Source organism: Chiloscyllium punctatum, chromosome 22, assembly GCF_047496795.1.
Source record: "Chiloscyllium punctatum isolate Juve2018m chromosome 22, sChiPun1.3, whole genome shotgun sequence".
NCBI classification, from domain to species: Eukaryota; Metazoa; Chordata; class Chondrichthyes; order Orectolobiformes; family Hemiscylliidae; genus Chiloscyllium; species Chiloscyllium punctatum.
Window position 1 is genome coordinate 49,818,459 of NC_092760.1, and position 26,346 is coordinate 49,844,804.

At 39.6% G+C, this 26,346-nt stretch overlaps 1 protein-coding gene across 1 annotated transcript in view; it reads left to right on the top strand.

The window, feature by feature from the left end:
• The window catches only part of lrp5 (low density lipoprotein receptor-related protein 5), a 206,997-nt gene that overhangs the window by 160,678 nt on the left and 19,973 nt on the right, over nt 1-26,346 (top strand). The window contains exons 8-18 of the mRNA XM_072592257.1: nt 575-791; nt 1,338-1,627; nt 4,508-4,734; nt 7,235-7,419; nt 8,481-8,804; nt 9,866-10,068; nt 14,391-14,602; nt 15,168-15,358; nt 20,527-20,736; nt 22,046-22,171; nt 24,810-25,046. Coding sequence (XP_072448358.1) covers nt 575-791; nt 1,338-1,627; nt 4,508-4,734; nt 7,235-7,419; nt 8,481-8,804; nt 9,866-10,068; nt 14,391-14,602; nt 15,168-15,358; nt 20,527-20,736; nt 22,046-22,171; nt 24,810-25,046 — 2,422 coding nt within the window. The remainder of the gene's footprint in view (nt 1-574; nt 792-1,337; nt 1,628-4,507; nt 4,735-7,234; nt 7,420-8,480; nt 8,805-9,865; nt 10,069-14,390; nt 14,603-15,167; nt 15,359-20,526; nt 20,737-22,045; nt 22,172-24,809; nt 25,047-26,346) is intronic.

Consider the following 26,346-nt stretch of genomic DNA (forward strand, 5'->3'; position numbering starts at 1 on the left):
TTGGGCAACAGTGGGCCTTACCAAGTCAGTTGGTTTGGAAGGGCTGCTAATGAATAGAAAATTCTTTGCAGCCAACATTTTTTAATAAGTTGAAATATATTAAACAAGCATCTTCTCCAAAGGATTAAAGGTAATGGTTAGACATGTTCTAGTTAGAATTAATTTTATTCTCTTTGGTTGTGCTCTGTAATTCATGACATAAAGCATTTATTTTCCTCTGCTTCCATTCCACAGATCAGTTTTAAGTTTCTCCAGAAGATGTCACAATTTCTGGATTTTATTTATCTTTTCTTTACAAGGTGAAAATTACCACTTAAAAGAAGTTGTCCTCTTCTAAAGGTACAAGTCAGATGTGAGAGAACAAATCACTGCTCAGAATGTCATCAAAAAATAATTTGGCACAATAGACATGAGTGGTATTTGACTAACTGTAAGGCAGGACTTTTTTTGTTTGGAGTCAGTAGTCCATTATAGAGCAGAATGGGGAAAGTGACATCCCTGCACCAAAACATTGTTTCTTGACCAACTCCATCCACTTCTCTGAAATCGGCATTTTTTACTTTCTTTCAAACAGGTGATTAACGTAGATGGAACTGGTCGTAGGACACTTGTGGAAGATAAGCTTCCCCACATATTTGGATTCACTTTATTGGGGGACTACATCTACTGGACTGACTGGCAGAGAAGAAGCATTGAACGTGTTCATAAGCACCATGCAGAGAGAGAAATCATAATTGATCAGCTACCTGATCTTATGGGACTGAAAGCAACAAAAGTGACAGAAACATTTGGTATGTAATTTTGAAGGGTGTGCATCCACTCTAATCATTATTTGAGTTCATAAAAAAGGACAGTCAGTCAGGGTTCCCTTCATTGTTACTGACCACTTTTCCAAACAGCATGTGTACACATGTATTAGGTGAGGGTAGATCAGATTATACTTTGATGTATTGAAAGTTGAATGTTCTGCCAACAATTAATGTCTGGACTTGTATGAAAAAAATCCAATTAAGCAAGATGGTAGAAAACTTTTGGCCTCTGAAACAATGCTACAGTATGACTCACCGATTCAGGAATGGAGGAGAACCAAATACCTTACTTCTACCTAAACTGTTTTGTATGCAGTGTTCAATCTGTATAGTGCTTCACCATTTGCTAAATGAGTAGACTTCACACATAGAGAGAGGTTTAATTCTCACAACAGGGCTGCTAACATATATGCACTCGTGCCATTGCGATGTGCTGATAATATTTAATCTAGTGCTACAAAGTATTTTGCAATTTTTTAACTGTAATCTGTTGGTAAATGATGGTGATTTTATTTGTTGGTATTGCAGGAACGAACCCGTGTTCGAAAAATAATGGTGGCTGCAGTCACCTGTGTTTGTATGTACCTCAGGGTCCACGTTGTGCCTGTCCAATGGGCCTAGAGTTGATAAGGGACATGAAAACCTGCATTGTACCTGAAGCGTTCCTGCTATTCTCCAGTAGGGCAGACATCCGTAGAATTTCTTTGGAGACCAACAACAATGATGTGCCAATTCCATTAACTGGGGTGAAGGAAGCATCTGCACTTGACTTTGACATTTCTGACAACAGGATTTATTGGACAGACATCAGTTTAAAGGTACTGAACACTAATCAGTTCCAAAAATGAGTGGTAAATAATTTGTAATGCATTTAAAAAGAGACTTCTCTTTGAAATATGGATTATGCAGACATAAAACAGTACACAGACTTTGTAGCTGGACGGCCTGTCTTTTGGGTTATAGCATTCAATTATATTATCAGAAACATGAGTACAAATTTTGGTTTTGCTTGCAAGGTCACCCTTAATTAAATCAATAAATTATGTATGTGCAAAAGTTAAACTAAAAGTACTATTTTGTTGAAATAATAACGTTTTACTTCAGCTTTACAATTTGAGGAGTTTGTTTCTTCATGGAATATACCATGAATACCCATATAAAAGTTGAACTTTTATGACTACTCTTCAGGCAACAACGTAACGGTTGACTTTTACAAAAATTTCAGAGGTTGGCAAGCTTGCCTAATTTGGGTCCATACGGCATGAAACAGGAACAAAAACAAAATCCTGTGTGAAATCCAAAAAAGGTAATCGCTTTATCAACTAAAAAAGGAAGAACCCATGTACTTTCTTTCAACATATGCACCGAGCACGTGCAACTGGGGTAAACAAAAGAATCCACAAGCTAACAGTGGAAGAGCATCTAAACCCATCATTCATTACCTCTCTCTATGTTTTCATTTAGAAACCTCCTCTCCTATTCCCCACTTTCACCAGGCCTGGCAGATTAGCAACCAGATTATCCCCCTTCAACCCACTGTCTGGCTCAAGGCCAGCATTGAGTTCAGGAGGCCCTCGTATCTCTTAGCCTGATTCCCAAATCTAATATTAGATGACTGCTTTTTGTGTATATTTGAAGGTTATAGCCCATTATAGAGAAGACTGAGGAAAGCAGCATCCCATACCTGTGCCTAAAACATTGTTTCTCACCCAGCCCTCCCATTCACACTTTCCTTTTTCTGTTTCTCACACGCATGCGCACATGGATGGACAGAGTCACGCACACCTATATTTGGTAAATATCCATCAGATTTCCTGATGCCTTTTAGAGAAGGAATTCTGCCATCTTTACCTGGTCTGATCTATCTGTGACTCCATGTCCACAGCAATGTAGATGACTCTTATTTGCCCTCTGGATGACAAGGAATGGTCAATAAAAATGCTGGCTTAGCCAGTGGCACCTACATCCCAAGAACAAGCAGGAGAAAAGATCAACAAAAGGGAAAAACCAAGCTGTTAGAAAATATCACACTGATGGCCACTAGTCCTTGACCTCTGCGTTGGTGCAATGGATTGCACTTATTCGACACTTGCAAACGTTTGGGCAAGACACTGACTTGCCTCCACACTGCAAGGAGAACATTCATTTATTTGATATCTGAAATAACTCAACAGAGGCCGACATCCTGTCACCAAGTCATCCTTTATTAATACTGATCATTCTGCTATAACGCAACAGTTGTGTTCCTCCACAACCTTGTGCTATAAAAAATCACGCGATGGAAAACCACTGTAGGAAATTGTGCTGTAGAAGATCACTAATAGAAAATTGCTATATCCATTCAGTAGAAAGTTTGTATGGTCCAAATAATGTCCACAATTAGTCAGTTTCATTACAGCCAATTCGTGCTGACAAAACACGCATTATAATACAACGACCTGTACATAGAAAGCCAGCTCTGAGTGAAGAGAACCTCGTATACTCCTGTTTTTATCTGTTAGCCAGGGCTCCCTGATTGGGTTTATGAATCTGGTCTAAGAACTCCTATTCTATGATGTCCACCTGACTGACCTTGCTACAATCACTACAATATCTACTCTGGGAGTTGATCCCTAGATCCTACTTTTGATGAATAATAATACATTGAGGGTTTTGATGTGATTATAAGAGTTAACCTTTGGTTTTGAATTTTTTGTGCTCTGATCCATGAAAGTCTATTTTTTACGTGAGGAATATGGAAAATTAGAACTTGTTAAGCCAAATATTATATGTATCGATGTTCACATGGGATTGACTTTTACATGGGTATGTACAGTACATTGGCAGAAGAATACCTGAAGCAGCTTTATAAATCTGAATTTCGTGAGAACTATATAGTGCAGTAACTTTTTAAGCTAGTTCAAAAAAATTCTTGTGATGGTTACCTGAAAAAGCAAATTGAAAAATAAACCCAATTCTCCATGATTTAGAGCACTTTTTAATGGAGAATGTCTGATAATTGGTAAAAGTAAATAAATGTTTAATTTGTGCAATTTTATAATTGATAGGAAGTAATGAAACCTGCGAAGTAAAAATGCATAATTGAATGCAGTTTTTTGTAAAGAGAATAAAGTAGTCTTGACCTATTGCTTTCTCGTGAGCCTCTTCTGTTCAAAGAAATATTAGTGTGACTGTGTTTTAATTTCAATAGAATATAGGCAAAGATTTGAAACTTTTTGGAATGAATTACCCTGTTGTTGATTGTTGATACATGGGTGACAGTGGCATCATGGTAATGACACTGAACTAATAAACCACAGATCCAGGCTAATGCTCAGGGAGCATGGGTTCAAATCCAAAACAGAATTTCATCCCATTATTCTCATCAAATTTCAGTTCAACTAATAAATCTGGACTTGAAGCTGGTGTCAGAAATAAAACCTTCATCCATTATAACAAAGACCTATCTGTTCACTGATGTTCTTTAGGAAAGGAAATCTACCATCCTTACCTGATGTGGCCTAGCTGTGACTCCAGACCCACAGTAATGTAGTTGCCTCTTACCTTCCCTCTGCAATAGCCTAACAAGTCACTCAGTTCAAGGGTAATCAGAGTTAGGCAATGTTGACCAGAGGTGCCCACATTCTGAGAAAGAATAAAAAGAAAAGAATGTGCGATATGCAGTGTTGTATCACTTCTGCTGTTTTCTTTCACCATAGACCATTAGCCGTGCATTCATGAATGGAAGCTCTGTTGAGCACGTGATTGAGTTTGGTCTTGATTACCCAGAAGGAATGGCAGTAGACTGGTTGTCAAAAAATCTCTACTGGGCAGATACGGGCACCAATCGAATTGAAGTAGCACGACTGGATGGGCAATATCGGCAGGTTTTGGTGTGGAAAGATTTGGACAATCCACGTGCTTTGGCTCTTGATCCTTCTGATGGGTAAGGGAAGAGTGAGTATAATAAAGGTTGAAAAAAATTTAATGTTATCCAAGGGTATTGCAAACATAGTTGTAAGCTTGATGGGATTTCTTGGATTGTAGCAGTGATATTTCAATTACCTTTTAAACTAATTTGTTGATTATTAATCGTAACTTGTTATTAATTTTTATAAGGATTACAATGTTGAAAACGTCAAATGTGAACAGCAGTATTGTGGTTTTGATATGAATACTAGACAAATGTTTTAACGTACAGTTAAACTGTTTGTATACTACATATGGCATTATAAATGGCTTTTAATTTATGTCTCAAGGCACAGTTTATATAAAAACTTTAGTACTGGGTTCAGTCCATGTCCAAATGCTGCAAGACCTATAAAATATCAAGTGTAAGTTAGTCCTTTGGTTTGCGGCATGTCCTCCTAAGGGAAAGACAATGGAACGAGGACATGCCGCAACCCAAAGGACTAGCCACACTACCATACATCAAGAGCTCTTCTGAACTGACAGCCAGACTACTACGACCACTAGGACTCATAACAGCGCACAAACCAACAGCCACTCTCAGACAACAACTCACCAGAACAAAGGACCTGATACCCAGCATGAGCAAAACCAATGCAGTGTATAAATTCCCATGCAAGGACTGCACAAAACACTACATAGGACAAACAGGAAGACAGCTAACGCTCCGTATCCCCAAACACCAACTAGCCACGAAACAACACAGCCAGCTATCCTTAGTAGCCCCACACGCAGATGACAAGCAACATGAATTCGACTGGGAGAACACTACTATTATAGGACAAGCCAAACAGAGAACAGCCAGGAAGTTCCTAGAGGCATGGCACTCATCCACAGATTCAATCAATAAGCACATTGACCTGGACCCAATATACCGGCCACTGAAACGGACAGCTGGAACTGACAACCGGAAGCGGCAGATTCAAACCACTACAAATGCCGGAGGAAAGATCACAGAAGCGCTTCACAGGAGGCTCCCATGCACTGAGGATGTCACCTAGACAGGGGACAAAACGTCTGCAACACAAATTCCCAGCTCGGCGAACAGAACCACAACAATATCACTGTTCCTTTATTCTCCAGGTCAAATCCAGGAGCTCCCTCCCTCATTGTCTTGTAGGGGTAGCTACATTAAATGGACTGCAGCAGTTCATGAAGGCAGCCCACCATCACCTTTTTTGAGGACAGTTAGGGATGGGCAATGAAGGCTGGTCCAGCCAGTGATGCCCATATCCTATGGATGAATATTTTTTCAAAAAATTTAGTACCTGCTATCAGTTGACTACAGTATAGTTGCACATTACAGCCATATTGTAAGCAAATTTGTAATTAACTGTAGCATGCTTAGAAAACTTTCTGAATAAGGGCCAAGGATGTTAACCTGTGGTAAGCTGGGAGAATTCATTGATACAGCTCCTGCTTGCTTGACATTCTAGCATGCAGTGGTAATCTTGAACTCAGGTCTGTTCTTGATAGCAGAAATAAGTTAAATTTGAAAGAGGCAAACAATAAGTTAACTATTGAATATAATGGCCTCGGTTTGGACTTCAAGGTTTTATCTGTAAGTGACAGTTTATCATATCTAAGCCTGAAGAAAGTGTATCCAATTGTAATTTCTAACCTTATTCCTAAGATGTAGTAAAGTCAGGAGGACAACCAAACAGTTGTGATGAAAGCCGTTCTGGCGTAAAGTATTAGTAAATTCTAGAAGTAAGAATCTGTTCAAAATATTGGTTGCTGACTGGTGTACTTAAACTGTTGTAGAATCCTGATTATATAAAGTTGTTTGAAAATATTCTTTGAAATGGTTTGGACATTCCACTTCTTACTGAATGGAGGATGTACAAAACCTGTGGCAATCTGTCAGTAAATTGCCATTCTGTCAAGGTGCTAAATTTGACTCTGTGATATCACTCCTGGCTCAAGTTAAAAAGAAGCTCATAGGTTCAAGCCTATGACAGAGCCTTAGGTGTACCATTTAGACTTGTACTTCAATATGAAGACATGCTTCAGATGTTAAGGCAAGGCACTGACCTTTCGTTGTTCCCAGTGAACTTTTCAAAGAGCCAGCTGAAACTTAGAAGAATGGAATTATTTATCTCCTCTTGTTTTTGGATGTTTGTGTGGATAAATGGATGCCAAGGTTCCTTGTGTTACAATGGTGAACATATTGGGATGTGTAAGATGCTGTACATTCTTTTTACCTCATTTAGCAAGATTGAAAGGAAGTGGAAGCAATCATGTTGCTTCATCACAAGGAGCTCTGCTGAGAATGGATTTGAAGCAGAGTGTTGATAAATTAGTACTTAAACTTCGAAACAAAAGAAAGAAGAAAATTTTAACAGACTTTTTTTAGCGCTGTAGTCATATTCTCTGAGTTCAGCCATTAAAAGTCAGGCTGTTATGACAGTGCAGGATCTTTTGTTAAATGGTTTGTTCCCCTGCTAAGTGTTTTGATCGCTGTGTTCCTACATTAGATACATGTACTGGACTGAGTGGGGTGGTAAACCAAGAATTGTCCGCGCGCACATGGATGGTACAAATAGTGCTGCACTGGTGGACAGAGTGGGCCGTGCCAATGGACTTACAATTGACTATGTGGAGAAAAGACTCTACTGGACTGACCTGGATACATCAATGATTGAATCTTCAAATATGCTAGGTAAGGGAAAATGTCAGCCTTAGTAATGAAGTAATTTGTGATTAAAAGCTTTGATCTGTCACAGTTATTTATTGTTTAAATATGGAACATATGGCCTTAACAAAAAAAGATTTTGTGTGGATTTTGGCTGATGACAAGCCTTTTCATGATCTTTGAGTTTTTTAAATGAAATTTTGTGTTGAAAAAACAGCTGTACACCTCTAATTCAAAGCATTTCACATACCATATTGTCTGATGGGGCCAACTATTCACAGTAATGTTATTTTAAATTTGGTATTCATTCAATAACATGTGGAAGTTAAACACCATCTCCCAAAGAAAACCGCTCCTAAGTTTGGGGCCACAAGCTGCTGTTGCAGGTTTTCTGTGATTATGACTTTGACTTAAAGTACTTCATCTAGAGTTTCTTGGACAATTCCTTGGAAAATATCTTTAGTTTTCAAAAAACGTTCTGTCTTCTGTTCCAAGTATAAAGTTTAATTTTTTAGCACATTTTTGCTACTTTGTTCAGCCGACATTTTTCTTTTAAGATAACTAATAATATTGCTTGCATGCTTAATAATTGTGACAAATTGCAAATCTCAAAATCTCTCTGATTCCACTGAGGATATGAAATGCTATATTTATACATGTTACTTCTGTGTGTTACTGAGAGCGATAATATGAAAAGGAAACATTGGTCCCATGTCGACTCATACCAATGTTACACAGGAAATAGCAGAACTCAAATTTTAACCTTGTACCCTCCAAGTTAAATCTGTCTGTTGGAATTAAGAGGTGAAAAAACAATCGGCTGTTTTCATTGCATTGTAGCAGAATAAATTTTTTAAAAATCAATTCAATCTAAGTCATAGCTTTTGAGTAAATAGAAGCTGATACAAGACCAGTTAAAGAAGACTGTGACAAAATACAATGCTGTGTTGCCCTTCTGCCTGAAACTCTAAAGTGATACACGTGGAAGCGACAATAGCAGTTTATATATAAAATGTTACAAATTGTACTTTTTATGCATTCAGATAAATTGCTTGCAAAATAGAATCTTTTGTTGTTCACCAATTAAGGAAAACAGCGTGAAATCATAGCTGATGATCTGCCGCATCCCTTTGGACTGACACAATACAGAGATTACATTTATTGGACTGACTGGAATCTTCGCAGTATTGAGCGTGCTGACAAGATGAATGGCCAAAATCGTACTCGTATTCAGGGCCATTTAGACTACGTGATGGACATCTTAGTTTTTCATTCTTCACGACAAGATGGCTGGAATGAATGTGTGCAAACCAATGGTCATTGTTCTCATCTTTGCCTCGCTGTGCCAACTGGATACAGATGTAGATGCGCATCACATTACATTCTTGATGATAATAATAGAACTTGCAGTTGTAAGTATTTTATTTCTATTGCTTCAACATTATGTTTATTACATGTAGACTCTGAGCTACAAAACATCTTTTAAGCTGTTGCAATCAGTTACCCATAATAAAGAGGGGCTGTAGTTTACACGTACCATTAATAATAGTTTCAACTATATTAATGCTGCTGAAAAATGAGGCATAATTATTCAGGTTTGTTGAATATTAAACAAGACTTGCAGATTTATGAAGATATTTCAAAGAAATATTACCAGCATCTGTAAGGTTTAAATGATCGCCTTTATTTTAGTACAGGTATTGCTTTGTTGTGGATATTAATGTAAAGATACTCAACTTGTTACTGAACAAGTCTAAAATAGAACCTTATTCACTTTGATCATTTCTGTACCACACAAATGTCAACAATTTGTGAATGTGATATCCAAAATGTTGATTTAAAAGTTCATGTTTTAATTCTGGCTAAGTGTAACAATCCTATTTCACTACCATTGTTCTAATTTACTTATAAGACTTGTTTGGATTTTGTGGTTCATGGCAAACGAGTAACATTTTACCATAGGAACTCTTGAGAAATTTTGCACTGGAGCTTGGGATTAGAAATATGAAACCACTGGGTGTCCACTACAAATGTGTGTTTTGTTCATGTCTATCACAACTCAGCTCTGCCAAGCCTGTTGTTGTGGTTCTAGTATAGAAGCTTGTAAAGTAGAAGGATGAGTCTGGCAGCAACTTCTTTGAATTCACTGCAGAATGCAAGCCAGCAGTTTCAATACTGTTTTGCAACAAGACATTCTTTCAACAGTTCCTTTTTTTTAATGATGTGGAGGAGCTGTTGTTGGATTGGGGTGGACAAAGTTAAAAATCACACAACACCAGGTTATAGTCTAACAGGTGGTGAAGGAGCAGTGCTCCAAAAGCTAGTGCTTCCAAATAAACCTGTTGGTCTATAACCTGGTGTTGTGTGATTTTCTCACTTTAGGTTTATCCGATTTGCAGTTGCTTTCTATGAATCATTGTACAAATATTTGGAACTAATAATTTTTAATGATATGTTTGTTTTTGCCTTCTAGCACCCATTAATTTCTTGCTGTTCAGCCAGAAGACTGCAATTAGTCGTATGGTGTTGGATGAACACCAGAGTCCAGATATAATATTGCCTGTACATGGTTTACGTAATGTGAAGGCAGTAGAGTATGATGCTGTCGACAGATTAATATACTGGGTAGATGGACGACAAAACGTCATTAAAAGAGCGAGAGATGATGGCTCTCAGGCAAGTGACAGAAGGAATTTTTCAGAGTGCCTACTGCAACAGAATTATTGGTAGTTCGTTTGTTTCAATGGACATTTCATTTCTTTCCTCTATGTTCTCCTAGTTTCTTTTCTCATGTTATAGGATGATGTGGTAGGTATAAAGTATCTTTGTAGTAACTCATCCATGTTGCATTTATAGTGCCCAAATGAGCATATCTCTTCTTTAATAGAAGCTGGGTAAATATGAAAGTCTATCAAGGCTACAAGATATTGAGTCAATGATGATTTGTATCTTGCCATTGCTGTTTTCAAATTGAACATTCGGCATCTCAATGATGCTGAACTTAGCAGCAGTAAGTTAAAAAGAGGCAAATGCTGGCCAAAGGTACTTCCTTACTCATGTAAATTCCCAAGGTGTTGTGGAAGGTGAAGACCATCACTTCTTTATCTGTCATGTAAGTTTAACGATGGTGTGCTCCAAATGCAATGAAAAGTTGAATGGTTGTTGTGGTTCTTGGATGGGAAGCAGTCAAAATGCAGCAGGCACTCCCTTATGATGTAATGCATCGGTCATTCAGTGCAGTGTCTTCAAGTTGCTGTGAATTTTGAAGCAGAAGCTGAATGAATTATGGAACATGGCCCTCTCACTGTATGGGGGTGTATGAGCAGTGCTTCTCTGCAAGGTATATAATCACTGACTCTTCTCAGACCTAAGAACGTGCTTTGCTCTTTATGTTCCAAAAACAAGTCATTTCCAGTGTTGGTCTTGTCCCCAGCTACTAGTGGGATGTTGGTCGCCTTACTGAGAAGGTGAAAGTAAGTGCTGGAGGGCAAGGGCTGATGGTAAGCACAGGAGCACCCAGCACACAGACGTTTCAGCCACCCGGCCCCTCAGCGTGCACAAAGTCCACAGGAGACCCAGAGGTTTTCAGCCCCATTTTCTGGGATGAGCAAGGTGCAGTATCAATGCAGCCTCTGTGTGTCCCAAAACACTGGAACTGATGCTGGAGTGGGACCTACGGGCTCCAGGAATGGGAGGCTATCCTCTCCCAGTGGTTGTGGAGGTGACAACGCTTTGAACTTCTGTGAGTGGCTCATTCCAGGGAATGATGGGTGACCTGTGTGGGATCTCAGTCATGCACCCACAAATACATCAGCACAGTGATTGATACCATATGTACAAGGCCATGTTTTGTTTCCCTCATGACAAGGTCTGTGCTACACTCCAAAAGTAGATACAGGGTGCCCCAGATACAGAAGGCATCAACTGCATATAAATGGCATTGAGAAGGCTGTTTACAGGGGCGGGAAGCTTATGACACCATTGTGTAACCGCCTGACTGATGCAGAGCTGAGGTACAATGTTGGCCATGTCTCAACAGAGAAATAGTGAAGCAGACAATAGTGCTGTTGAAGTTGTGGTTTCACTGTTTTAGAGCTCTCCAGTATAGTGTGGACAGAATGTGCCATATCTTCCTGGTGTACCATGCTCTGCACAATTGGAGCACATAATGAAGTGATGGTCTGGTTGCTGAGAAACTGGGAGGACAGGAGCACTCTTCTGAGGAGGAGGAGGAGGAGGAGGAGGAGGATGTGCTCCTTGTCCATGGTAGAGCTTAGCTGTGTCAGGAACCACAAGCCTGACAGGACCTAATGGACACCCAGTTCCAGTAGATAGGAGCTGGGTGCAGCAGACCATCATCGACTGTTCAGTAATCTTTGATCGTGATGCCAGCATTTGATTTGCAATGTGGGAGACAAACTGCAGCTTATGTTCATTTTTCTGTGCTCACTTTTACTGTCTGTGAATAAAATTCCCATCTTTGGAATCATCTGAATTCTTGCCTGAATGTGATGATCCTCTATTGAACAGTGACAAGCTGTTAGATCCCCAATAGACATTGGGGACAGAGTAGCGATGATCTACAGAGGTTGTGTGGATGGAGTGTGATCAGGTAAAATGTGTGGCCTGGAGCAACTAGAGTGAGAGAGTGGAGATATATGTTCAAAGGAGTGTTGGCCATGTCTGCTGTGCCATCAGCAGCATGGCTTTCTGGCTGTTGTGCCTTTGGGTTGCTGGTGAGGGGAAAACTGGATTGGCAACACTTGTCTGGTTGAACAGCAGCATTTCATAGTTGGCATGGGTGCAAAGGATGCCAGTTGTTCAGGTATCCAAGTTGTTCTGACAATATCGACTGGTATGATGAGGATGCATTCACATTAAAGAAATGCGGTAAGTATTAATGAGGCGTAGAGTACAACACAAAACCTTGGTTTGCTCTCACAATGTAAAGCGCTGTAAAGATCATGATGCAAATTGCACTTAGCCTATAAGGTTTATTATCTTTGATTATTAAGCTGTAAATACAGTCCTCTATCTTCTGGGTTGTCACTCCAGGATTTGAGCAAAACAGTCAAGATTAGACCCCAGCATACTTAAGTGGATGTAAAAGATCCCATGCTATTATTTCAAAGAAGATCAGGGCAACTATCCCTCATACTTGAGTCAATATTTATCCCTTAAATAACCCAGCAAAAACAAATGATCTACTCAGAATCATATTGTTGTTTATGGGAGCTGGTTGTGTGCAACCTGGCTGCTATTTCCTACATGACAATAGGAATTATGTCAAAATGCACTTTGACCATGAAAACATTATAAAAATGCAAGTCTGTCTTCTCTTCTGTACACTCTCTTCCAGTCCCTTTCTTTATTTATATGTATCTATATTCTATGTATCTACCTTGATCATCTTTGCCTTTGATATTTTGTGAGCCTATCTGAGCTCTGGATATGTATTGCTGCTTTTCACGGGTCATTGAGGTGTTTATCCTGGAGATGGTAGTCAGAGTTCGTGTTTAAATTGGCCTTAGTCACACAATGTCTCTGTCTACCACTTTACAGTAGCATAACATGATATAATGTGAACAGCTGCCGACACACTCAATAAGGTAATTCTTCCTTGTTATGCTATTTGATAAAAGTAATTTTGGAATCAGGAGATTCCTTCGTGTTGACACATTTTGATTCTGAGACAGTCCAGCAAGCAAGTGGACAAGTTGGATTGGCGGGATGGGGGAGGTACACATGGACTTGTTTCCATATTCATTACTTAATAACATTTATTTAAATTGGCCTGACACTGAAGTCTTTTTATTATTCATTCATGTGATGTGGGCATTGTTGACTAGACCATTTATCACCCCTCTCTAGTTGCCCTGGAGCTGGGCAATAATGCTGACGTAACCAGCAACACCTCAATCTCCTGGCCAAATACAAAGAACACAGCAATTTTAGGCCAATTAAATCAAATATTATTAAGTGATTGAAGCATTAGTCAGCGATCTTTAAATCTGTTGCATTCATGATTGGATTTTGTGTTTTAAATATTGACACAAACGAGGAAGATATTCTGCCCAAAATATTATTGCCTAACTCTGTGTATCCTCCATTGTTAAGCTGTAATGATCCACATTTTCCATCAGAAAGACAATCCCTGCAGCAGCTTAGGCTAGAGGGAATTAAAACTTGCTCTGACACCTGAGCAAATGTTAAATTGACCACCCACTTATGCCCAACTCCTCCTCATCATTGATCCTCCCCTCCCCAAAAACTACCATTCTTGGGACCTTGACAACCCAGCACTCACCAGTCCCAACACCTCCACATTAACCCCAACACACAACACGATATTCTTCAACTCCTACCCCATCTCACAGGACAAGACACCACCAAATTCCAAATCTACCCTAAGTACACTTCCAATTATTTGTCATGCTGGCACCATAACTCCCTGTCCCCTCATCCACCTGCCATCCACTCTTATCCCAGCTATCACCCTTACACTAGATCCATTTGGTACCCTATATCCCCACGCATTTACCTTCTATCTATTTGGTTTTCAAAGTGGATACAGACTTTTAAATCACAGAAAATGACACTTGCTGCTGGAAGTGGTTTCAGTGTTGATTTTCTTCTCTTATTTACTTGTGTTCCTGGATTCATTCAGGCTTCTTAAGGTTAGAAATTTCCTGGTAAGAAAACTCATGGGAAGAATGTCTTGAACTTGTGTTTTATTTGTCTGACCAGGACCAGACATAGTGTTCCTAATCCTGTTCAGAAAAGTTAGGTCAATCTGTTTAAAGAAAGGACAACAAAAATGTGTGTGCAGAACATTGCTTGTGTTTCCATTGAATGATAAATGCTTCAAAACGAATGTAAGTCATGCATGTATATTGTTGCTGTGAGGATCTTATGGCTTTTTCCTAGTGTGCTGTACAATAAAGTTAACCAATAATTAAGAATTTTCCCCCACCTTAATTTGTTGCTCCTTTATCTAGGCATTTGGGGTTGTTTCTGGGCCAAATCAAAGCCAAAACCCAGATATACAGCCCCATGACTTGAGCCTTGATATCTACAGTCGAACTGTCTATTGGACTTGTGAAGCTTCCAACACCATAAATGTTAATAGACTTAATGGAAAGCCCATCGGAATAGTTCTTCGTGGAGAACATGACCGACCAAGAGCTATTGTTGTGAATGCAGAAAGAGGGTAACTCACTTTTATTTTGTGTTTAGTATGAAGTGAAACTGAGTGAGCAGTTATTAACCTGAATTAAGTTTTTCAAATTCATCCACCTGTCTACCAACTCTGTGCTATCAGACTGCCTGCCCAACATTCAGTTTTGAATAAGCCAGATGTTTCTCAATGTAAACGCTGAGAAGTACAAACCAAACTGGCTCCATCTCATTGCCTAGCCTCCTATCAAACATATTCTTCACAAATCAGGCATCTTTTGCAGCCATGAACTGTATTTCCAATCCTATCACCTCTCATTCACAAAGACCATTTATTTCAACCTTCATAATATCATGAGCATCTATCCCTCCTTCAGTTAATTTGCGGTGAAATATTCATTAATTTTCTTCATCACTTCCAAACTTGCTATCCTGATGCTCTCCTCGCTAACCTAGAATCATACTAGTGAAACTGTTCTACAGCGTTGATTTATTCCACTTCATTAAAGTATGCTGGTTTAATGTGTAGTACAAAGACTCCTAGCAACAGTATCCTTATTTTAATGCTCCTTTTGTTATTTATTTAAAATGCTATTTAGGTATATGTACTTCACAAATATGTTGGAGAGGTCCCCAAAGATAGAACGTGCAGCACTGGATGGCACTGAAAGAGAAGTAATATTTTCAACTGGATTGATTAGACCTGTTGATTTGGCAATTGATAATAAACTAGGGAAACTTTTCTGGGTCGATGCAGATCTAAAACGCATTGAAAGCAGTGATTTATCTGGTAAGTCTGAGATCTCCACAATGCTTTACAAATGTATTCACAGTTATTTATATAAGTTTGCTGTTTCACGATTGTCCTGTAAATATGCAGTAGAAGCTGGTTTCCAGCTTTGGGTTTCCACAGCTGTATCCATTGAAACCTTGAAATCCATCTTTAGTAATGTTTCTATCTGTCTTGGATCTTTCCAGCATAATTTGGCAGGACCAGTAGGTGTATTTCAAGCTGGAAAAATCTAGTATCATTTTGCTGTGATTTTGCCTGTCCATAACGATGTCTTAATTTTGAAGCATTGAATTTTCATGGATAGAGCAAAACAAAGAGGATCTTGAATAAAATATACAGCCAAATTAATAATGGCTCATACAACAAGGTCATATCCAAAAAAGAGTTACGGATTTTACTGTCCCAAAAGTGATCTGAGAGTAATGCTTAACATGCAGAGATCAAGTTGCTTTTTCTGCAATTTTATAGGTAACTTCAGTCATTTTTAAAAGGAGTAATGCCTGTATTATAATACAGAGAGAGGAATTTGATAAGACAATTTGGGCCATGTGTGCAATAACCTAACTCATGGTACTTTCAGACTATTATCTAAATTATAGCAAAAAATAGCTAACTTACCAGGGCATACTGGATTTAGTGTGGTGCTAATAGGGGTTCCAGGACAGAACCCCACTGGTCCTCACCTTCCACCCCACCAACCTCCGGATACATTGTATCATCCTCCGTCATTTCCGCCACCTCCAAACAGACCCCACCACCAGGGATATATTTCCCTCCCCACCCCTATCAGCATTCCGGAGAAACCACTCCCTCCGCGACTCCCTCGTCAGGTCCACAGCCCCCACTAACCCAACCTCCACTCCCGGCAGCTTCCCCTGCAACCGCAAGAAGTGCAAAACTTGTGCCCACACCTCCCCCCTCACCTCCCTGCAAGACCCCAATGGATCCTTCCATATCTGTCACAAATTCACCTGCACCTCCACACACATCATTTACTGTATCCGCTGCACCCGATGTCCTCTGCATTGGGGAGACAGGCCGCCTACTTGCGGAATGTTTCAGGGAACACTTCTGGGATACCCGCACCAACCAACCCAACCGTCCCGTGGCTGAACACTTTAACTCTCCTCTCCCACTCCGCCAAGGACATGCAGGTCCTTGGCCTCCATCATCGCCAGACCCTGGCCACACGACGTCTGGAGGAAGAGCGCCTCATCTTCCGCTTAGGAACCCTCCAACCACAAAGGATGAATGTAGATTTCTCCAGCTTCCTCATTTCCCCTCCCCCCACCTTATCTCAGTCCCAACCCCCGGATTCAGCACCGCCCTCTTGACCTGAAATCTTCTTCCTGACCTCTGCACCCCCACCCCCTCTCCGGCCTATCACCCTCACCCTCACCTCCTTCCACCTATCGTATTCCCAGCGTCCCTCCCCCAAATTCCCCCTCCCCCACCTTTTATCTCAGCCCACTTGGCACACCAGCCTCATTCCTGAAGAAGGGCTTATGCCCGAAACGTCGATTCTTCTGCTCCTCGGATGCTGCCTGGCCTGCTGCGCTGTTCCAGCACCACACTTTTCAACTCTAGTCTCCAGCATCTGCAGTCCTCACTTTCTCCTACTAATAGGCTTGACAATTAATAAGTAAGTAATGTCATACTTCACCAATTATACAAAGAAATGTAATCAGATTAAAGCCTGTTGGTTGCATGGATCATAAACATAATGACTTTGGTAACCTCAGCTCAGTTCCTTGTTGGTATGTGCCTGCAGTACTAAACTGTGCTTAATTTGACACTATATGGCACTAGTTTGGCCAAAAGTTTTACTCTGAGAGGAAACACAGTGGTTGAAGGTATGTTAGTAGGAGGTAGTTACCTGAAATTCAAGCCGAAGCAGATACCTGGTATTGAAAATGGTTTCTTTTATGTCTAATGTTGCATCCAACAGTTCTGTACCTGATATTTAATTGTTTGATGCTGCTGACATTAGATACCCCAGAACAGAAAATGTGCAAAGTTCTTTAAAACAGGCGGTGGTGATTGTGGAAAAAAACAATAGCAGCTTGTCATATACTTACCATAAAAATCCGTAGAGATATACAGAGACCAGGCCACTCAGCTGACCTCGCATTAAATTAGTAATAAGGACTCCTAAACCATAGTTTTGCTGAAAAACATTATTATTAAACAAACGTTTTACTTTCTTTTGTTAGTTGAATTTAGGTACTAATTGGTCAGATATAAAGACTTATTTAAAACTTAAGACTTATGTTTCTGCTGCAATGAAAAATGTCTTAAGACCTTTAATTACTCTGCACTGTGTCTATGTCAAAATCTTGCATTCAGTTAGCACCATTATCAGCCTTAGGATGTCAGATAGCACTTTAGAGTCATTTTTTTTAAATTTAGACCCTATTGTATTGCAAAACAATATGATGGTTAATTTTTACACAAACTCACATAAGCAGCAATATGATAATATCTACTAGATATTCTGGTTTGTTGATGTTTATTCAGGTACAAATATTGGCCAGGACATTGGGTGTAAATTTTTCCTTTTCAAAATAATGTCATGACATCTTTTACAAACGTCTGAGAGGAACCTAAGACCTCAGTTTTACATCTAATCCAAAATACTTCACTGAAGTATCAGTCTGGATATTTGTGGTCAAATGCCTGCAGTGGGACTTGAACCCACAAATTTCTGGCTCATGGTTGGCACCTTGGAAATATTTCCTTATTTATATTGATGTTGCTCGTCAAAAAGGGAGAGGGTTCCAGTGGAATGAAAGCTCCTTAAACATTCTCTAAAAATTCCTTTAATTGTATGACAATTTGTGATGAAGAATTCCTGGAACTGCATTCAGTTTGTTGATTTAGTATCAAAATGTGGTTTCCAGTACTTTTTCAGTATAATTCCACACCTGAAGGACTACACTTCTGACAATTTGAAAATGATGTTCAAAGCTGTCAATCAGGATTTATGTGGTCAGATTCTTTTAAAATAGAATTAAGAGAGAAATATCTTCACACTTTGGAAGGGAAAATCAAAATAAAGAAACAAAACCAAAAAAAGAGTTACTTTGTACAATATTTTGAAAATTAAAGTGACTCATTGGACACTGAGCAAAGGACCAAAGCAAATCTTTCAAACACAAGGACTGTTTTGACTGATTTCTTCTCTTTACTTGCCCTTTTCTTCTTTTTTAAATCCTGGAAGTATTATCAATGAAATGCAATGCCATGTACATTGTCAGTTCTATTGTGTCCAATCAGCCAAACGACTCTTGTGTTAACTTTGAATATGAGTACCGGCCATTTGGCTGTTCAATTCTGGGGTATCCCAAAAGAACAATTACTGTCTTTGTATGTAACAGCCACATGTGCAAGCTACCCAGCAAGGAATAATGTGATCAAGGATAGTCAGCATGGTTTTGTGAAGGGCAGGTCGTGCCTCACAAACCTTTATTGAATTCTTTGAGAAGGTGACCAAGGAAGTGGACGAGGGTAAAGCAGTAGATGTGGTGTATATGGATTTTATCAAGGCGTTCGATAAGGTACCCCATGGCAGGCTAATGCAAAAACTACGGAGGTATGGCATTGAGGGTGCATTAGAGGTTTGGATTAGGAATTGGCTGGCTGGAAGGAGACAGAGGGTAGTAGTTGATGGTATGGGTTCATCTTGGAGCGCAGTTACTAGCGGTGTTCCACAAGGATCTGTTTTGGGACCATTGCTGTTTGTCATTTTTATAAAAAACCTGGAGGAGGGGCTTGAAGGCTGGGTGAGCAAGTTTGCGGATGACACGAAAGTCGGCGGAGTTGTGGACAGCGAAGAAGGGTGTGGCAGGTTACAGCAGGATATAGATAAGTTGCAGAGGTGGGCAGTAAGGTGGCAAATGGAATTCAATGTAGCTAAGTGTGAAGTCATTCACTTTGGTAGGAGTAACAAGAAGATGGATTACTGGGCTAATGGTAGACTACTTGGTAGTGTGGGTGAGCAGAGGGATCTTGGCGTCCATGTACACAGATATTTGAAAGTTGCCACCCAGGTAAATAGTGCTGTGAAGAAGGCATATGGCGTACTGGGCTTTATTGGTAGAGGAATTGAGTTCCGGAGTCCTGAGGTCATGTTGCAATTGTATAAGACTCTGGTGTGGCCTCATCTGGAGTATTGTGTGCAGTTTTGGTCGCCATACTATAGGAAGGATGTGGAGGCATTGGAACGAGTGCAGAGGAGGTTTACCAGGATGTTGCCTGGCATGGTAGGAAGATCGTATGAGGAAAGGCTGAGGCACTTGGGTCTTTTCTCATTGGAGAAAAGAAGGTTTGGGGGAGATTTGATAGAGGTGTACAAGATGATTAGGGGTTTAGATAGGGTTGACAGTGAGAACCTTTTTCCGCTAATGAAGTCAGCTGTAACTAGGGGACACAGCTTTAAATTAAGGGGTGGTAGGTATAGGACAGATGTTAGGGGTAGATTTTTTTACTCAGCGGGTTGTGAGTTCATGGAATGCCCTGCCAGTAGCAGTGGTGGACTCTCCCTCTTTATGGACATTTAAGTGGGCATTGGACAACCATATGGAGGTTATTGGGCTAGTGTAGGTTAGGTAGGCTTCGGTCGGCGCAACATCAAGGGCCGAAGGGCCTGTACTGTGCTGTATTTTTCTATGTTCTATGTTCTATGTCACCCCTTAGCACTTAGGGTGATACTTTCTTTTCTCACGTCACCAGTTGTAGAACTATTGACACAAACTATAAATCACCATTTCCACTCTGGTTCAAATTATCTAATCCAGTTCTAACCAGAATAGAACCTGCACCTTTTCAGTAAATTTGCTTTGTTGCAAATATTTGTACTTAATCTCTTTCCAACTTGAGATGATCCTATATTTTAAAGTTGTATTACAAGCAGAAAATCTCTGACACTTTTCAGCCTAATCAGTTGTTCGGAGGGATGTGAAAGAAACCCTGTTTGACTTTTCGTCTGATTTTTCCTTTCCCATCATGCTGCTTCGGATTCTCCTCTCTCGCTCCTCTCTCGCTCCTCTCTTTTGGGTACTGTTCCTTTCCTGCAATACCTTTTTAAATGTAATTCATGCATTTTACATGCAAAGTTTTATGTACATATGATATTTTAAAAGGAAAAGTTTGGTTAATTTACTTAGGTGCCAATAGACTGACATTGCAGGATTCCAGCATCCTGCAGCCAATGGGGCTTGCAATACTTGGTGACTACATTTATTGGATTGACCGTCAGCAACAGATGATTGAGTGCATAGAAAAGACAACTGGAGACCATCGAACAAGAATTCAGGGTAGAATTGTTCACCTGACTAGTATCCATGCAGTAGAAGAGCTGGATGTGGCAGAGTTCAGTAGGTTTACTTTGTTTAATACTTTATTTTATATTTTATAAATTTATTTGATACTTAATATTTTATATCATAAAATATGGTGACGGTCATATACTGTAAATGACTGTATTCTAAAAGTTGCTAACAAATGTAATCAGATGTTAAGCTGCTTCCTTCAGGCTTTGCTTTTATCTCTAAAGGTGCAAAAAAGGGTCAAACTTACCAGCAGTGAAAGCAGTCAAAATGTAGTGAGACACATTGTTTTGTAAACACCTGTACAACTGGTATAATCCCATTTCTACATGGTTTTTCTGCTGTTTACATATACAGTCACAGTGCAAAAAGGTAAATTCTGGAGCTGAGGTGGAAGGGTCCAGATCGTCAAGTTCCTAGAAGTGACTGTAACCAACACTCTGTCCTGTAGCTCCCACGTAGATGCAACAGTTAAGAAGGCAGAACAACACCTGTTCTTCCTCAGAGGCTTGGGAAATTGGCATGTCCATAAGGATCCTCATCAACGTTTACAGATGCACCATAGAAAGCATTCTATCTGGGTGTATAATGGCTAGGGTATAGCAACTGCTCTACACAGGACCATAAGAAACTGCAGAAAGTTATGTACACAGCTCAGATAATCAAGAAAGGCAACCTCCCAACCATGGACTCCATCTGCATTCCTTGTTACTGCAGAAAGGCTGCCAACATCATCAAAAAGACCCTCCCACCCCAGTAATACTCTCTTCCAACCTCTTCTGTTAGGAAGAAAGTACAGAAGCCAAACACAACCCAACAGGTTCAAGAACAATTGCTTTCCTGCTGTTATTGGACAGTTGAATGGACCCCTCTAATTTCAAATCGAATGTTGATCTTGTTTCTGTGCACTTCCTGTGCAGCAATAATCTTGTATGCCTCACTCTGTCTAAACACCCTATTATCCTTGTATATTATGATCTGCCTGTACTGCTCACAAATCACAACTTTTCACTTGTACTTGGGCACATATGACAACAATAAACCAAATCCAAGTCTTCACATTTTGCAATTTAGACATGAAAATAGCAAAACAATTGGATGATGAAGTAGTTATTAAACAAATAATAAAATATATTTAGAGATTAACTACTCAGAATTAGATTTTGAAACAATGTACATTTTAAGTAAAAGTTATCAATGCTGAAGTTGCTTTCACCCTGCAGCTTGTTGTGTAGCCTTTTCAGTTCGACTTTAGAATGATTGCTTTGCTTTGTAAATATGATTCGATGGTATACTGCAGTAAAATGAGGATATAAACACTTATTCCTGGTTCTAAAATTCTGAGATTTCTTCATAGGTGCACACCCTTGTTCCCGTGATAATGGTGGCTGCTCACACATCTGCATTGCAAAAGGTGATGGGACACCACGATGCTCATGTCCCGTACACTTGGTGTTATTACAGAACCTACTGACATGTGGAGGTACTATACCCAAATTACAGTTTATCATTTTAAATCTGATATGAAAATAGAAATTGCTGGAAAAGCTCAGCAATCCAGGCACCTTTTGTGGAGAGAAATCAGAGTTAATGTTTTAGGTTGAGTGAGCCTTCCTCAGTTCTAACACAAAATGTTAACTCTCCACGGATGCTGCCAGACATGCTGAGCTTTTCCAGCAATTTCCATTTTTCTCTGATGTTCTCTGATTTACAGCGTCTGCAGTTCATTCAGTTTTTATCATTTTAGATCCCTTTCTTTGGTTTTTCATCTTTTTGTAGAACTTTTGGAAGTTAATGACCTTTCAGGCTATTTTAGGAACTGCTCTTTAATTGAGCTCACAAAATATTATCGAGATCTGATCATTTGAAAAACTAAATTGCACCGAACTAAGTAAAGGCACTGTTAGATGCAAAGGTATCTTTGACTTCAAATGTTGCTGTGAGACTTATAAATTCTGCCAGTTTTGCAGTGATAAATAAAGAATCTGACTTCTGATTAAACTTGAATTACATTATCCACTTCAATATCAGCCTCAAGGTTGTAAAATTTACTCCCTTCATAGGAGGAAAACAAAATTTAAACAGCAGACAATTCCCTTCCAATTGGCTATTTTACGACACATATTGAAAAGAAAACCAGCATGAGGATTGACTGTTGTCTGTTCCATGGTATAGAAGGCTGTTCATTATCTATTATCAGAAGAAGCAGACTGAAATTTACAATGCATCCCAAACAATGTGGTTAGTCAGCAGAAAGGGCAAAGTCAGTCTCCACACCAACATCACAATATCAAAACCTCAAATGATCTTCAATTATGGTCTAATTGATTGAAGGAGCTGACTCACTGGGCCAAATGGCCTCCTACTGCTTCTATCGAAAATAGTGGTAAATAATGAGGAGAATTACCATAAACTGCACAAGAACACCAGTGGTCTGCTTAGCTGGACAGAGCAGTCACAAATGGAGTTCATCCTGAGAAAGTGAGAGGTAATGCAATTGGAGAGGGCTAAAGATGCCAGCAGTTACACTGTGAATGGCAGGATTCTTGGAAGAATTAATGATCAGAAGAACCTCGGGGCGAATATCCACAAACTTGTGAAGTTAGCAGGGCAGAAAGATAAAACGTTTAAGAAGGGCCAGCGGATATTTGCTTTTATTAGCTGAGGCATACAACAGAACTTTAGGGAAGTTGTACTGGAACTGTATAAAATACTGGTAAGGCGCATTTGAAATACTGTGTGTACTTCTGTTCAATGCATTACAGGAAGGATGTGATTGTACTAGAGAGGGCATAGAGGAGATTTATCAGATACTGCTTGGTCTGGATGGTGTGAGTATGAGGAACAATTGGAGGCTGGGGTTGTTTTCCTTGAAGCAGCAACAGTTAAGACGGGACCTCATGGCGGTGTATAAGATTACAAAGGGAATAAATAGGGTGGTTTGGAAGGCACTTTGTCCATTAGTGGGGTGAATAATCAAGTGAATACAGATTTAATGCAATCTTTTTTTCATCCAGCCAGTGAGGAAAGTCTGGAATTCACTGCCTAAAAGCGTGGCTGAGTCAGAAACTCTTGTCACATTTAAGCAGTATTTAGATAGTCACTTGCAATGCAATAGCTTCCAGGACTGTGCACCAAGAGCTGGAAAATGGGACAAGTGTAGTCAGATCTTTGTTCACTGAAATAGACACAATAGACTGAATGGCCTCCTGAATTGTAAATTCCTTAATCTATAACCTCCTGTATGTGTTTGAAGCCCTCCAGCGATGCGGCATCTGTTTGTGAATGGAAAGTCTTGATTTTAAAATAATGTTAAAATTCCTTTCCTGGTATCACATCTGCCCTGACCCAGAAATTATTCCTGCCTAGTGCTTTCTGTAAGAGAACAACTTCCACCCATCATGTACCAAATTCCAAATATCCTGCCAGTACAACCTTGGCTGACTGCTGATGTCTGAAATTCAGTCATGTTAACAACAGATGAGGGTGCTTTAAAAGTTATTTGTATTGTTAGAGAATTTGAACTCAACCCATTCCCACACAGAGCATCTGCGCAATTTTTGTATCAGAGGCAGTTAACCCATTGGCTTATTGAAACTCAAGTTCTTGAGTTTGTGCTTAAAGAATGGCCAATGGTGTTTTATTACATGATTCCAAGGCTTCTTCCACAGCATCTCCCAGACGCACACACATCCTATATCAGTTATATGACCGTGGACTGCAGGCACATGGGAACTGTAACAACTCCAAGTTCCCATCCAAAATACACACTGTCCTATCTTGGCCAAAGATTATTATATCTTTTTTATCGCTGGATTGCTATTTTGTAATATTGCTTTGCCAGCAATACACACACCGCAACAAGAACAAAAATGTTCAAGCTTGTGTTGCATTTTCAGGCAAGATGAACAGCGAAGGAAGGAAGTAAACGTGACAAAGGGTTAAAGAAAGAAAAAAATTTACAGATTAAGATCTGAGCCCCATATCCTTTTGATATTCCGGTTAAAAATCCACATTAATTGGAATTTGGTGTGGAGGAGGGGGACAGAAAAAGCAGATAAAACAAAATATAAACATTAACAATCAAAGGCTTATTCTGAATAATGTCCATCTTCTTTCAGAACCACCAACCTGTTCACCAGAACAATTTACGTGTGCTACTGGAGAGATTGATTGTATTCCAATGGCATGGCGTTGTGATGGCTTTCCAGAATGTGATGATGATAGTGATGAAGAAAACTGTCCAATGTGTTCTGCCAATCATTTTCAGTGTGAAAAGGGCCAGTGCATTGATGGACGTTTACGATGTAATGGTGAAATAGATTGTCAAGATAAATCGGATGAGGAAAACTGTGCTGGTAATCATTTTTAAAAATCTTATTAACCAAATACATTGACTCAGATTGTGTTGATTAGACTCAAATTTTTAAACACCTGTTAAAATTGTTCTTCAAATTGAGTCCTTCATCAAAGAACAAATGGTGGTTGTAACTTTTTCATCTCTAAAGGCATTCCTGTCCAATCTCAGTGATAGTTAGAAAAGCATGTCATCAAGGTGACATGAGTAAGTTGCGGACGGATATAGATAGCTTGAGAGAGTGGGGGAATAAAAAAAATCTGGCAGATGCACAAGTACAGCATGGCAAAACATGAAGTTGTCCATTGTATTAAGGAGAATAAAAAAGCAGAATATTACTTAAACAGAGAATGACTGCAAAATTCTAAGGTGCTAATTTTAAGACTATAAACATTGGAGTAGAAGTAGACCATTCAGCCCATCAAGTCCAAACCAGCATTCAATGAGATCATGGCTGAACTGATGATCCTCAAATCTACTTTCTTGCCTTTTCCATGTAACCTTTGATTCCTCTCCCAATTAAAAATCTGTGTACCTCAGCCTTCATAAACTTGACAGCCCTCTGCAAGAAAGAATTCCATAGATTTTCTACTCTCTGAGAGAAGAAATACCTCCTCATATCTTAAATGTTTATCTGAGATTATAACCTTTGTTTTTACATTCCTACAAAGGGAAACAACCTCTCCATATCTATCGTGACAAGCCCTCTATCAATCGTATATATTGCAATAATATTATATTCCAGTAAGGTCATTCTTCTAAACTTGAATAAGTGTCCTCTATGCAACTTCTCCTTGTAAGACAGTACCTTTACATCTGGGATTGACCTAGTGAACCTTCTCTGAACTGCCTTCAGTGCCGTTTTATTTTCCCTCAAGCCAGGGGCACCAAACTGTTCACAGTATTCTAGGTGTGGTCTAACTCGTGCCTTGTGTAACTTTAGCAAGACTGAGGAAGGGTTTAGAAGGATATTAGCCAAGTACTAGAAAATGGGACAAGTTTAGGTTAGGATATCTGTTTGGCATGGGCGAGTTCGACCGAAGAGTCTGTTTCCATGCTGTACATCCCTATGACTCTACGACTTCCCTATTTTTGTACTTCATTCCATTTGAAATAAAGGCTAACATTCTATTTGTTTCCCTTATTGAACTTGAGGTTTTTGCTATTTACGCACAATGCCCAAAATGAAACAGCCCACTTGATTGTCACCACGTCCAAAAACAGTCACTCCTTCCACCATCAGCACTCAGTAGCAGCAAGTGTACCATTTGCAAGATGCACTACAGAAATTCACTGAAACT